Source organism: Bemisia tabaci, chromosome 9 (assembly GCF_918797505.1).
Source record: "Bemisia tabaci chromosome 9, PGI_BMITA_v3".
NCBI classification, from domain to species: domain Eukaryota; kingdom Metazoa; phylum Arthropoda; class Insecta; order Hemiptera; family Aleyrodidae; genus Bemisia; species Bemisia tabaci.
This window is the reverse complement of record NC_092801.1, coordinates 13,667,529-13,683,313: the sequence shown is the minus strand read 5'-3', so window position 1 is coordinate 13,683,313 and position 15,785 is coordinate 13,667,529. Positions and strand designations below refer to the sequence as shown.

At 35.6% G+C, this 15,785-nt stretch overlaps 2 protein-coding genes across 2 annotated transcripts in view; both read right to left on the bottom strand.

Moving 5' to 3' along the window:
• Nagk (N-acetylglucosamine kinase) overlaps nt 1–2,046 on the bottom strand; it is a 43,826-nt gene extending 41,780 nt beyond the window's left edge. Inside the window, exon 1 of the mRNA XM_019053168.2 lies at nt 1,872–2,046. Within this exon, the coding sequence (XP_018908713.1) occupies nt 1,872–1,903 (32 nt within the window). The 5' untranslated portion in view covers nt 1,904–2,046. The remainder of the gene's footprint in view (nt 1–1,871) is intronic.
• A 1,419-nt stretch (nt 2,047–3,465) lies between these two features.
• Tango10 (transport and golgi organization 10) lies at nt 3,466–15,731 on the bottom strand. Its single transcript, XM_019053178.2, has 9 exons — nt 15,465–15,731; nt 14,108–14,228; nt 13,609–13,749; nt 12,695–12,874; nt 11,285–11,404; nt 10,170–10,306; nt 8,203–8,429; nt 7,273–7,475; nt 3,466–6,324 (listed from the first exon to the last, which is right to left on the bottom strand). The coding sequence occupies exons 1-9, from the start codon at nt 15,485–15,487 to the stop codon at nt 5,845–5,847; spliced, it is 1,632 nt and encodes a 543-aa protein (XP_018908723.1). The 5' UTR covers nt 15,488–15,731; the 3' UTR covers nt 3,466–5,844.
• Nucleotides 15,732–15,785: the final 54 nt, after the last annotated feature.

Below are 15,785 nucleotides of genomic sequence, written 5' to 3'. Positions count from 1 at the left end.
ATTTAGCTGCGTTCTTTCCCAACAGCCCTTACGTTACACAGTTAAACGTATTTAAATTTCGGATCTCAATTTTTTTTTACCCTTCAATCCGTTCTAGATTGATTGGGAGTTTTAAAAATAAAAAAAGCACCTTCCTTATGATTCATCACAGGGGTACGGGGGGGGGGGGGGGGGGGGGCGAAAGGTGATGATTACTTCCTTTGTCATGGGTCTTATAGTCTGACGGATTCTACCTCCCTTAAGGTTTAGTTTGACTAAAATGATGCCACTGAAGGTGACTGAACTGGCTGATTAAGCTTGGATTCCACTATCCTTGATGGCAAAATGATCCACTTACAGCATACACAGTATCCTAAAAAAAATTATAAAATCATTTCCTCCCTCATTTTTTATTGATTTGTCTGACATAGGTAGGTAATTAAAAACAATCCCTGAGTAAGACATCGTCCTAGCAACCTTCCGAAAACTCGGTTGTTGCTGATTCTTGAAGGAGAAATGAATAAAAGTTCCTCTTTGATATTTTCGCAGGAGGAGGAAACATTATGTAGTAAAAATGCCAAAAAATAATACTCATTCTTTCCCCTTAGTTACTGAGACAAGGAGAGAAATCTGCCACATCAGAGTATGTTATGACTTTTACTATGCTTTAAAAACTGAATCACAAGCACAGCCGTGGATTCTTCCTTGCTATTCGTTACAATTACAACCCTTTCCTCACTACACTTAATGGGTTACCCCCCCCCCCCCCACCATGACTCACTCTCCCTTTCTTAAAGACTTGATAATTTACTGCAATTAAATAGATCATGAAACAAGGGACTTTGAGTTGAGGAGATGGGGGGGGGGGGGGTACAACACCTGCTAGAAAATAAACTAGTTCAGCTCTGTTTACCGTACAGAAACTGCAAAAATCTGATGACAACTTTACAAAAATATTGGTAAAGAAGAATTAGAAACAAAAAAATTTAAAAGAAAAACCTGGTGCTTATTGAAACCAGAGGAACAGAATCAACCCATGCATATTGGTGGAAGGATATCTGAAATTAGACATGGCTTCAAATTGGTGAATCTTGCATGTCTGTCTTTGTCAGCACTTGAGTGCGATCAATGCAAGACTTAAAAACAACTAGAAGATTTAGAGAGAATGTTTTCTTGGAAATGTAAATGCAAATCCTCGCTCACGATAAGACAGTGCTCTTATAAACTGAGGTTCATGAGAAGAATCCAAAAGAGGAAAGTGAAAGTGAGAATCTTTCCATGTGAGATTTACCAGCGAGGCTTGTTCTACAGAATTCTTAGAATCTTGTGGCATTGTTTGACTTAAGGAGCCTCTGCTTCAGACCTACACTCTATCTTCTATGGAAACAGGTTTTTAGCATTCAATGATAGAAATTAAAATTCGTAAATAGCTGTTTACAATGCTGCCTCCACATGGCCATATATAGAGTATGGACTTCTCTACCCTCTCTTCCTGAAAAAGTTCACCCACGCAAGTTGTACCATGTGACCGATTCCCTTTGACAGTAAGTAACTTTTCCATGAACATGAAACGTCTTCGAATTTTTCTGGCATAACACGGGAAGTAACACATTGGAACCGACTGAGGTTTCATTGCGGAGGCTAAAAATCATACACATGGCATGACAGTGAGAGTTTTGGAAAGTGGGCGAGAGCAAAAATCTCTTTCCTATTTTAGATGTTACTCGAGAATAAAACGAGAGGTCACTGACAGAAAAAGCTGAGGAGATAGAGTGAGGTGTTCGTCACGTGTAATTAACCATAATTTAACGACCCACATGGATGATAATGAATCAACAAGTTGGAAATGAATGATAAAAGTTCAGAAGCAGCTCACTGAAAGGGACACTTACCCTTCTATTCCTCCCAGAATGATATCGGCCATTTTACAGTTGTTCAAGAGCTTCCTCAAGCAATTTTCCTGTTTGATTGTGATAATAACTTAAAACATCGCACAACGTTAACACGCGAGACACTCGACTTCAAGGCGCTTGGAAGAAAATTTCGGAGACTGAGCAAAATTGTCGAGGTTATTTGTTTTTATCATTGCGCAACGTTGCCAAATGTGACTAAATGTGACAACAGCGAGAGGAAGTTCAAGTTTCCCCGGACTCTAGTTTCCCCCAGGTGTTCCCTCGGTGTTATAATGTTCAATGCTTGCAATCATGTTCCGTCAACCCCCTTTCTTTCAGAGCAATTTTTCAATTTTGAATCATCAATAAGAGAATTCAATGATCACCCTTTTTACGATGGTCTTTCCTGTTGCCATGGACAGCTATGAAATGGGAAATTCTAGGGAATTTAGAGATACCCCATGAGGCAATGAAGGTCACAAATGACCGCGACTTTTCAAATTTTTCTGAAATTTGTGTATGACTTCATATCGATGGCTGAGGTTTAAAACCACGTACCAACATTGCGGTGTTTAGCAATGTCCGCTTCTATTTTATTTTTTCGAGGAGAAACAAGCCAACTTTATAGCTCGAAATTTTTACAAAATATTCCGCTGATGGGTAAGAAAAATCACTAAAATTATTGATGAATTATGTTGACTTGTTTTTCAAGGAAACCACGAAGCATGGCAGGAAGTCTGCAACGTCGCCAACGAAGATACGTAGTTTCACACTTCGGCCATCGATCCTCATGTTCATGAGATTTACTTACAAGGTGAACCTAAACTAATTTAGACCCTGTTTCAGCTGAGTTCACCTCTTTGATCTCCTTGTATGAAAACCGAAGTTGCTTTATCCGCCCAGGCAGATGAAAAGTGTCAACTTTTCCGATCCGGCCTGGCCAAATTTATATTCAACGCTTTGCATGGGAGGTTTTATTGAAACCCGAATTAGAGGTGGTAAAGGCCAGTTTTTCTGACAACCCCCTCCCCTCCCCCGCTCCGTTTCAATTTAAATGTCGCATAGTAATATTCTCCCTACAAGCAACAACCTTTCAGAACATTTTTCAACAATTGTTAAAATGTTCGTATTAGGAAACCCTTCTCGGCTATTTTTTAAAATAAAATTTAAGGAGGTTAAAATAGCTTTCCACTATTGTAAAATGTACGTTTGAAACATGTCGGACATATTTTAAAGGTAACAATTTAATTGTTAAATCAGCAATCCATTTTTTTCCATGTGATGAGACATCGAAATTTGAAATGCGATATACCTGCTGTATGATTGAGAGAAGGCTTGTCTCGTATTGTTTCATCGTTTCAATATACTTAGTTGTGAATAATACACAATTTACAAGGTGGTACTCTCAAAATATGGAAAGATGGACTGAGGCCGCAATACACTTACAGATCTCATGCAAATTTAATGTTCTCATTTTACAATGCTCAAGTACCTTCTCTCTAGAGGAATGGCCTCATGAAAGTATTCTGGGGTGCTGAATATAAGAGTCACCAATGAGGGGATATTCAAGAAAAAGACAAAGCAAGGAACGCACTTTAATGAAAACGAAACTTTTATTGATAAAAATAATTAGTTCAAAAATATAATATATTTTAGCTGTGATAAAAATAGAATAGCTAGAATACAGGGCAAACGTTCTTGTAGCTAATCCTTTCCAAATTTTCAAAATTTGCCCCGGCTGTTTACGTTCAAATTCCTTTGCGATAATTAGTGGAGAAGGCAAACATTTTGAAAAATACATTTTTACAAATTACAGTGAAATCACAGCAATTTCGAACCGCGGTTCACACTACAAAAGAAGGGACTAATATTACACATTTTGAGTTCATATTTTATCATTGCACTTGTACAAGTGTAAGTAAGCGCTCATCTATGAGGTAATGGCGAAATAGCAAACAGGTGCGGTAACGAGATAGTATGAATTAAAAAGATTCAGGAGTGCAGAATATATTAAATCTTGCGATCCTAGGATTGCAGCAAATGCTCAACAATTTTTAGCAATAATTATCCTTCTTTTACGTATTCTTTTACTCTTGATAAATTCTCGTAAGAGTAGAGCGAATCACACATTTTACCGTGACATAAAGCATTTAGCCATAAAATCAGATATTCCACGGTGGGGCAAATTAAAGATACAATCAAGAGGTAAAAATGCCAGATCGCAGCGAATGGTCGGCAGTTTGGAACTTTCTGCACACCTGGAAAGATTCAAGTGATGACCGAATTAACTAAGTTCTTAAAATATCATTTTACATTAGGGACTGTTTACAGAGGAAGGATCTCAGTGCAAATTTTTTTGAAGAACAATTTTTATCAAGTTCAATGGAAAAATTAGAATTTCAGTAATTGTTAGAAAAACACCCTCTGATTTCCTAAAGAATAGGTTGCAAGCAATTCATTTTGTTTCAATGCCAATGAATAACATGAACTTCCATTGAAATAAGTCAATTTTACGCTTTTATACAACAGATTAAAACTTTGAACAGCTATTTATTGAGGCTTCTTTTTCTGAATTGTGAACTTCAAACTGTCACAACTTTCGTACTTTCAGAGCTTTTTTGTCAAATTGTTCAGCAACGAGGATCCTTTTAAGCAAACAGTCACATATAGGAAGAGTTTAAAATACAATGGTTCACATAAACAAAGATGAACAACAATCGAACAACAGAAATTCACTTTCCTTGCGTTCCTTGCTGTTGGAAGTTGGAAAATGTATGTCCTCTTTGTGATCCGACTAGCTACTTGAAATAGGTTTGAATAATCATTTCTACAATTGCACATAAATGACATATTGCAATGTCATTGTTAGCCGAATCTTTAGAAAATTTCTTCATAAATTAAAATCACAATTTATGAATCAAAGGATGTCTGTACCTATATTACCTTTGACGAGGTTTTGATTTAATCGTAAATAAAAATAAATCAATGAATAAATTAAGTATCAACCTTAAGCAGGAGGATAAAAAACAAAGAAAAATAATAGAATTAAACTGAATAAAAAAAAAAATGAGCCTTTGTTTCATTGTTACAGAATTAACAAGAAATAGGAAAAAGGCAAAACTGATTAAAACACTGAAATTTAAATTAAAAATAAAATAAAAAACAAAAACAAGTAGTCAAGTAACAGGTACAGCACAACCAACGCTTAACAGCTTATTTTCTTCAGAATTATACTCTCATTTCTTTGCACTTTAAGTAAATATTACACAACAGTTTAATATCTCACTCATTTTGATGGAATAAAATATTGCAATTAATTTATTTCAATTCAATTCATGAGATGAATCGAAAAAGAGAAAACAAAAAAGTCTAGAAGCCAAGAGGCTAAAATTGTTAAAAACAAGCGTTCAAAGTCATTTACTCCCCCAAGAAACTGAAATGACTGCTCATGTGCGGCTACACTGCCAAGCTAAGGAAAAACGCAGTATGAACATTCGAGAGTTGCCAAATTTCCTTCGATAAAATGTTCATTATCAAGGATGGTCATGAATATTTTTCCTTTAAATTTTCAGAATCTTTAGGTGAAATTGCGAACAAAATTATCTAAAAACATTGGGAGGAAAATTTTCATAAGTTTACCAGGAAATTCGCGTTTTATAAAAGGAAATTTGGCAACATACGGCGTTTTTTCTTGGCACGGCAGTACAGGAGAGAGAAAACTTCCTTGGTTTACAACATCAATTATCCGATTCCTTCAAATGTTTTTCAATCCCTGATGAGTCTTGGTAACTCCTAGTTTCATCAAGTCCTAGATACAATGTACAAACTAATAATAAAAGTTCCGGTAAGCTTTTGAAAATGGATCGTGCTTTCGCTTTAACATGTCAAAGTCAATTATTTCATCTCCTCTGGAATTGTTTTCAACTTGTAATGAGAAGAAGACACTCTGCATAATGGATTAGGATAACAAAAGCTAAATCGGCTCGGTACCCGAGTGTCTGAACAGCGGAGTAACAGAAATATGAATTTTCAATGTATCTCTATTTGGGCCGACTAAAAACGGTGAGACTTTACTCTTGTCTTGGTCTCCGGAAGTGGATTCCTTGTTTTTACTTCTATCCTGGTCTGATGAGTGGGCTTCCCTATTCAAGAGGTTCAAATTGTCGTTGAGTTCTGCGTAGGACATGAGGTCATCGAAATTCAAAAGTCGCTCCTCGTCATTGAACCGATACACCTTCTGCACCGTCCACATTATATGCTCTACATCGTCTTGAACGCCGCTTATCAGGATGCCTATTTTCACCCGAAGATCATCTGGGTTGCATGGCGGGTCTTTGCAGGTGATCGAAAGCCGCACTGTTTTTAAGATTAGTTCTGGAAGATTGATGGTGCCTTCCCACACGATAAGGTAGCACTTTTGGAACCAGATGCCTTTTGGGTAAAAATCGACTACCTGAAATATAAACAAAATTATGTAAAATAAAGATTAATTTTGGGATGTAAATTGTGAAAACACCTTCAATGCCTTTTTAGATATGATCAATGTAAGTCAACTACGGACTTTACCCTAATTTTCCTTATTTTTATTTATTTTTTTCTGCAGGAATAGCTGTACACTCTCCTTCGCAATCCTTATCATTTGTTCTAACTGATAACCTTAAGAATCAATCCTTCAGTTATGACTGGTAATCCACCTTCAGCTTCTTCTTTAAAACACACATCGCATGAGAGGAAAAAACACTGTTTACTAACTTATAACTCTCTAACAGAATAATCACAGATAGGTTGGCTTCTGACTAAACGTTAACATTTAAACTGAAAAATATACAGACAGATTGGAGATCAACGCATGAGTCGTTTTTAGACACAGTTTTAGTGATTTTACCAAAGTGCATAAAAATTCAATTCACACCTAAAATCCTTAAAAGAGAGAAAAAAGCTCATTCCTGCAGGATATTCCCTCAAAGAAAAAAATACTGTTATGGATCCAACTGAACCTATAACGTAATGGAATGAGCTTTTTCCCTCAGTATTGAGAATTTCAGTTGTACACTGAAATTTTAAGCACAATGCTAAAGATACTAACACTCAGTCTGAAAGATAGAGGTTAAACTTTGTCAATGAAATATTGCTACTAAGTTTTAGTATAAACTAAAGATTTTAGATTCGTCCATTAAGGTCCAGGAAAAAATTTTCAAGGACAGTAGTGCTACTGATTTTTACTAAGATTGGCTTACAGGCTCGCAAAGTTGAGGTCATCATGGACAAGATAGCCTTTGCCCATAGGAATGTCCACCCACATACATTACACCAATGTCACCTGAGATTATGTCTACCTTTCTTTTGTGGTCAAAATTATCATCAAAAACATTTACATAGATATTTATGAAAAAATACTTACCCATTCGCAGGTTTTATCTCCTTCATGCTCGGCAGTTTGAACTTGCGACGTGAAAACTAAGGTGCGAGACTGATAGGCAGGTAAAGACGTGAAATTCTCAACTGTCAGCACAGAACTCCACTCTGATGCAGTATACAGGCGAGGTGTGAATAATAAATTACCGTTTTCTTCTTGGCAAATCTTTCTAATTCGATCAGCTTGTCCTGAAACGAAAATTAAGAATATAAATAAGGAAATATATATAAAATAAGGAGTAATAGCTTACCACGCTTTTCAAAATAAGTTACAATAACTTTTATTTGCGTGATAAATAGTGCACAAAGTGAATAAATACAAGATTACCAGGGGTTTCATTTCTTTCTCTTGGCTCTGAATCAAAAGTAATTAAAAAACAATAAAAATATACACTACTAATTTATGATTTTGAAATTGAAAAATTTACTGAGCTTCAAATTTAGGTTTAAAAACAATTTTTGCTTGAAAAATTTTAAAATTTCACCTGTTTTTTACTTCATTTGTAAACCCATATATTATGGTGTTGATCTTCACAAGATATTTGCTAGTTTGTCTCACAAGGTCAAGCATTTCTTTCACTAATATTTCAAATAAAATTCAAACTTGGTACTCTCCGTGAAAAACAATCACCTCTCGACAGTTTTAATTGCATTTTACATGCTAAGCTGAGCTGATTCAACAGGATGTAAACATGCATTTTTCAAAGAGCATGAAACAGCATTTGCATGCTAAAAAAAATATGATCTTCAAAGGAGTAAATTTTTACTTTTTGTCAGCAAATAACGTTTTCCAAGGCTTTGAAATGTGTAATGCTAACAGTTGCCGTCAATCATTAAGAGGCAAAAAGGCTCGAGGAACGATCTAACTGTCATGAGTCAGGCCATTATTTGTCGAGTAATTTGAATGTCTTTGTACCTGAATGAAAGGACATTCCCATGGCCATTCTTTCAATAAAGAACTCTTTGAACCGTTTCACGAGAGGTGACAATAATAGCTGAGCTAACTGGCGAGGGGTCATCATTGGAAACCTTATGTTGATCATGGTCTGCTCAACAAAGGAACTCAACTGGGCTTCAACCTCTTCTGCTGGTAACTCGGCCATTAATATTCTTTCTTGAATCTCCAGCCATCGGACAACACACCTGGAAAAATAAAATTAATTTAGTTCAATCAATTTCACGGCCAATCAAGTATTACATACGGCATTTTGACCAACTTTTATACCCCCTCTACCCAAGACAAGGCACCGAAACACAATCATAGAAAATCACACTGTACTATATTTTGTAATTTTAATAATTTTGGAGAGAATCATTGGATTATCGATATTAATTAATATCATCCAAACACAAGATAGATGTAAATAGAAGAATATGCCAAAAATACTATAATAATAATTAATGGCAAAATGGTTCAGATAGATACTAAAACTTGATTGTCCTTCCTTTTGAACTAGAAAAAACTGTAAACCAGACTGGCCTGACCCAAAGACATTGAATCACATAGACCATGCATCCTGTGTTACGGAAAGCGAAGCAACTTTTAAAAATTCACATGTGATGAGTGGTGGCACCGACCCGCATCGATGAAGTCGTGTGTCCCAGTTGCGCACATCTGCGCATGCGGAGTAGTGGCTCCTGACGGCTCCAGTGAATTTTTGTCAGATTGTGAGGCTTTTTTCCTCGGTTAATAATTAGTTCAGAAAAATGAAACAGTTCTAATCGGCTGTAAAATTACGTGTTCTATAACTTTTCTTCTTAGGAATTTTGTCTGAAAATGGACTCTAAACGAGATATTCGTGAAAAACCGAGCGCGGGCATGAATTCTCCATTGCCTCTCTGCAGTCTCTTCGAGTGCTTGGGACACACGCTCTCTCCCCTTCCCCGCCCGCCCATTATGAGGCTCCGAGAGACTTGCCTCGCTCCGCCAGTACTAAGCCGAGCCGAACGCACAGTCTACATGATTCAATGTCTTTGGCCTGACCTCTCCTCCTATTTTTCGGGAAATAACAAAGGGGCCTGAAAAATAGCTGTCATTTTCATAGACAAATACTATTTTTTTTTAAAGTGGAATGCTTGTATAAGACTGGTCTTAACCGCCTTCTCCTTTCGATGGATCTTTCACAACAGGCTCAGACTCCCCACTCCCCTTAGTTACCTAAGTGATATTTAAACGGCCATTTGTGGATACATTTTAAAAGAGTGACCTAAGGTCTCTTCTGACAGATCCAATCACAATTTTTTTAACACAATTTTTTTCTTTTTTTGTCTCTGAAATCTTCTTTTATTTTATCATTTTTGCATGATTGGCATCATGGCATCAATGGAGGCAGATAAAAAAAAACACAGTTACAGTCGGCAAGTTGATGCACTGATATTTTCCTAAATCATGGTGTTCACATTGGCAACGATAGATTATTCTTTAAAATGGATTGCATTTTGCAAAAAGGAACCACAAGCATTCCAATGTCGCTAAGATTGTGCAAATTTTTTTTACCTTCCAAATAAAAAATAATCATCAAAACAAGTTTTATTTTTACTGCCAATAAACTATGAATTCATTACGAAAATTACCGTTGTAAATTCAATTTTTTGCATGTTTTCAGTAATTTTATTGCAAAGAATATAAGTTCCCACATTCTAGCAACATTGGAATGCTCTTGGTTCCTTTTTGCAAAATGCAATCCAAATGGACTACATTTTGCAATTTGGAACTATAGATTCTAGCCCGGTTTCAAAACAACGTATGTGCCATTAGTTTCCCTATACACATAAGTGTTTTTCAAGAAGAGCCAGAATTTATAGTTCCAAATTGCAGAATGCAGTCCAAATAATGTTAGTAGTTAATTGCGACTGCTCATTAATATCGAAATGCAGACTTACGAATACAGTGAGATTTCATTAACAACTACTAAATCATTGTGCTGAAGAAGCTTTGCCATTATTTCTGGATGAATGTTTCCAAAATCTGAGATCTCTGATACTTTTTCTAGATTCCACTTTAGAAAATTTTCACAGACCTGCAAATTAAAACAAATGATTGAAAATCTACAGAGTGACTGGGTAGTACTGAATATTAATCCACTATAAAAGAGAATTGAATTTTCAAGTAATTGGTGCAAAAAGGTCCCTTAGCATCTCAAAAGAAGTGTCTATACTGAGACAATAAAAATAAATAAAATAATAAAAAAGGGGGAAAAAAGTGATGAAGGAGCAAAAGGAAAACAATTTGCTTAGGAGAGGAGGTATGCTTCATGAAAAAGGTTGGCCGAGTTCCAAATCATTTTCATAAGGTACATTATTGAGGGTGACTTTATTTCGAATGACGGTTTTCTTGGTGTGTGTTAGGAGGCCTGTTTCTCTTGTTTTTGATTGAGAAATTAATATTAATTTTGATAAAAATTTATTTTATCAGACAGTTTTATGCTTATTGGAAAAAGAGCTAAATTATACCATAGATGGGAACTGAAAGGTAAGTTCTTGGGCGAATGCTCGAGACTAGTGAACCTCACAAATGAACCACTAGAAAGGGTAAGAATTTAAGTACAAATCACAACAAATGATTTCTCATAAAAAAATCATGCAAAATCCTTAAAATCATTGAGAATTTTGTACAGTCAACTTGTAAATGTGATGATAGTTACATGAAGAAAAGTCGATTCAAACTTCATGCTTGCTAAAAAAAAAAAAAAAAAAAAAAAAAAAAAAAAAAAAACTATGAGTAACGAAGGTGAAAATCAGCGATTGGAAACGTACTTATCGTTTGAAGAATAGATAGAGTTGGGCATCCTGAAAAAATTCCTGCCTCTTTTTATGCACAATACTTATACAATTGCCACGGAAAATTGATTGAGCAAACAGAGAAAATTAAATCATCGTGTAGCCCACTGAAATTCAGCATCCAAGTGGATTTAAGTAGACTTTGGACTAATGTAAATTTTCAAGGGCCTTCCGATGGGCAAAAAACGCAGAAAAATACTCTTATTTTGGATACTTACTAGAGCAACTTGGTAGTGACCCAGAGAAAGAGTATACTGAAACCATGATATCAATTGATTATGTACAAATGCTTGAGCAATGTGATTACACATGTAGTCTAAACAAAGATAGATTAGGTCCTGAAACATAAAAAATTCCACAAGCATATATGAGAGAGAGAGTAAAATTTGTTGCAGAGCACTCAAGATTACTAACCAGCAATGTAGGAAAACTGGTCTGATAGATTTATGTGATAATAAATGCTGCAGCGAGGAATTTTGATGAAAACTTTTTACTAAATTCATACGTTAGATAAAACAAAGATTTTTGGACAAAACTTCAACTCCTAAATATTGACTGTAGATGAAAGGGATTCAATTTTAGCTATCTGCCTCTCTTTCTGACGAATTCGACCCCAGATAAAATTCGAGATTATTTGTTATAATGTTCTTTAGGGTCTTTTGAACTTGATGTCCTTAGAAAATCAAACTTACTATGAGCCAATTTTGAGAAAAGCAGGGCTGCAAAGTGAATTTTACAGTAATTTTACGTGCAATATTTAGTACAAGTATTGCAAAAAAAAGCCTCGCTGATGATCATGGAACTTAGGCATAAAACACAAAGATTGTATTATACATCTATGTCATGGAGAGTTTTTGATTTCTTGCAGTCTAGGTGGGGAAAAAAAATAAAATTCCTCTGAATGATATCAGCTTCCACCGCAGCCTCCACACAAACACAGTCTCACATTTCCGTTAGAAAACGCATCTAATAAGGCAGAGAAATTCACTTTTAAGCCCTGCTTTTTTCCAACATTGGCAGATAGAAAGTTTTAAGATAAAACCTAATGAAGCTCAGAGGGTTGTACCAAAAATCAAATAAAATACTATCAAAATTTAGCCAGAGCTGAATTTAGTATTCTGTGTGCAATGTTGCAGGTATTAATGAGTATCTGGATCAAATGATTTCTTTGTTGACCTCTTGATGGGTCAGAACGTTATCGAGTACTTAAAAGTACCTCTTTTGATTCAGTATTGCTAGTTTGACTCCATATGAGAATGAACTGTTCCATCAACCTATGAAATAGCTCTGTTTTAGGTTAGTCTTAGCAGGTTTTAATGACAAGGATATAACTTTAATAACCAGCCCCAGTAAGTATGATTCCAAATGTGATTTTCAGATTTCTAGAAATTCTCTATTAATCTTGAAAAAACATAACAAATTCAGTAAAGACTAAAATGAATGTCGCTGAAGAATAGCATTATGTGTGACATGAGTTGATCAAACGGCTCTTGTCTCAGTGAAAGTAATTTTCAAAAGGTTAAAATTACAATGAACAGTTGCAGATTTGACAAGATAGTTGTTCAGAAAGAGACGGTGTAGACCAACCGGAGTAAAAGGGGGAAAAACAATGAGTCAAAGAAACATACCTTTACATTGTACTTATCAGCTAAGCCAAGAATTGGCATAACACTGCTTTGATTGATCCTAATTCTTCCAGTGTAGAGATACGTCAGAAATTTACCAAATTCTGCAGCACAAGAAGGTGTCTCTTTCAAAACAACCTTGCTCTCCCTTGATTCACTCCATTGGGGATTCATTAACATAACCTACAGAAGAACAAAATAAGCTGTAAAACATGTGCACATCAAATTTTTTCAAAGAAAATTTTAGCTGGCTGGATTCATAACTTTATCAGATGTTCGTTAACTCATTGTTTTACTCACTTTTTGCAACTCACAGGGAGTTGCAACCACGAGCTCAAACGGATTGATAATCGGGCGCTGATAACGATATTACATATTTTTTTACTTTTACTTTTATTTAATTTTTATTTATCTACACGTTCGCGTGTTCGCGACCGCCACGACCTGAAGATGGACCAGTAAGGGCCCGAAATGACATCATAGTCAAATTAGAAGAAGAGTAAGAAATCAGGATCGAAGATTAAAAAGTGAGTAAAACAATAAAAAAAATGTTTGCTGTCATAAAAATTGCATAATAGAGCAATAACAACACACTTGCTCAAAATTACTGTTGAGGTATAAGTAGAAAGTTCCAAAATACCGACAATTTATTGTGATCAAGCATTTTTGCCTCACCGCCATTTTTCTGATTTAACTCATTACCAAATGTCGAATTTTATGGCAAAATGATTGATTCCACTGTAAAATGTGCAGAACTACTTAAAGCTTAAGTGCAGTAATTATGCATAAGACATTTATCGAAGAATTTCAAAAACAACAAGAAATATTTAGATCCTTTAGATGAATATCAATTTTATCCTCCCTAATCTTCTGTATTCAAAATAAATTACTTTGAATCAATTGTGAGATAAACTTACACTAAAAACTTCACTTGAGGCACATAAAATTAACTTATGAGCAGGATATTCGTGCCCTCCAACGAGCAAACTGACGTCATTCATCAATTTTTCTGCATAAAGAGAGGCAATTTTCAGCAGTACAGAATTCGAGTTGTCGAACTAGAAAAAGAATGAAAAACACAAAAAATTACAAATCAATATAATTTTGAAATTCAAAAGTCAATGTTTTTTGACTCGCCTTAACCTCCCCCCCCCCCCCCCCCCCAACAAGTTGTTGGGCGGTAAAATCTTGACAGCCTAGCGCTTACTTAAGGGCGGTATAAATGTAGATCTAGTCATGAATTCTTACCAGCTTTGTAACTTAAAGATTATTTATAAAACAAGCAAATTAAATACATTTTCTTTTGCAAGCTTCAGGATTTATGCTACGCTTTTCCAGTTGTAGGTGAGCAATTTACAAGCATTCTTTATTTACTTGAAACAAAAAAGCTAACTAGGATATAGCTTTGTAACTCACCTCTATATCACTGGAACTGCTTCCAGCTCCTCTACTTTCCTCTACCACCATTTTTTCATCCTCTTCGCCTTTGTCCATTTCTCCGTTTCCTTGCGCACTTCTTGCTGCTGACCGAAACACTCTGAAAAATCATACGGCAAAATATGAAAAAAATAATAAAAAACCCACCATAGATTAAGATTATAGTTGATTGAAACTGAAAAATTAGGGACCTGTATTAGCAAACCTTCATCAAGTTAAAACTGCGGAAATAAGGTTTGAAGAATTATTACTGCTCATGCTCCGTGTAAAAAATAAATAAGACCACCTACTCCCACTAGGTAATTCATATACTTTTACTCGGCTTTGAATTCTCTTCTGAAAAACTAAAAAAAGCAACTGGTAGAGCTCAAGGTAGCTTTTCAGTTTCTAGGTTCCACATGTCGCAGTCACTTTTATACATAATAGGTTATAAGCATGAAGGGTATTTTTGTAGAAAAATCACTGTCATACAAAACAACAAAATCAATCATTAAGGAATATTAATGCCAAAAGCCATTTTCCTCTCTTCAAGGAAAGCCATTCTTCAATGATCTTCGAAGTAAGTCAAAAGTTCTGCTCCCAATTATTAATAGGTAAGTACTAATGCAACAAAGGAAGTGTCCAGGGATTGCACTGCTAACAATATAAATCGCAATGTTTGAAATTTTGTATCTTACACCTGGCCTTAGAGGCCACTACTTTTGCGCACATACAAGAACCAATCTCTTTTCAAACGCTGTTTTGTTAACAGTCTTACTGACAGTCATGGAAATTAACACCCACAAAAGAGCTGCTGAAACACACACCCGATGAATAATGACAGGACCTTCAAAAGAAAGCTACGGTGGGAATTTACTCGTAGCTTAGATCTCTTCCTCACAGCACCACTCTTGATCATTTCTTCAATCCTACAAGGCTGACACTATATTATATTCATACTCATTCCTTATACTTTAAAGTCTATTTAAGCTATGAGAAATATTGTTATCAGTTATGAGTCCAATAGGGTTTAAGGAACTGCTGTAAAGGACTTGCAGGTTCTCAGAGGTTTGATGAAGATTCAGATCTGATTGACCATTTAGATAGAATGGATAGCTTGAAATCAAAAATGAAGTCACAAATGAGAGATTTTATTGCAGTGTCTCTCGGAGGAATGATCCAGTGTGTATGAGCAAGTATTCATTTAATCATTGCAGAATATCTACCGCTGTCAAAGAGAGGCGTAATTTTGGGGCGGGTTTATATCAGACAAGAGTTACCTCCTCTTGTCTGACTTGAAGGTATGCGTGGAGGGTCGAGTCTAATTAATCTGGCACCTAAATTTATGGTAACTTACCTTCCAACAATCCTCTCAAGCATGATTAGTGAAGTTGCCCACGCAACTCAATCTCGAAGCTCAGCATGTTAGAGTATGTCGATTGGTTACATTGATCGAAAAAGAGACTGACTCCGTGGTTCTGGGAGGAAAAACATACCTGCGACTGTTAAAATATGAGATCACTGGATAAATAAAGCTCGGAGCATGAAATTCTGATGCCTTACGAAAATTTCGATTAGGAGACGAAGTAAAATCTTATTGTTTTTGTTATTGATAGCTTATCATCAGCCATTGTGCCCAATGTTGCCATGTGGTCTCATTAATTTCAAAATTATTCTC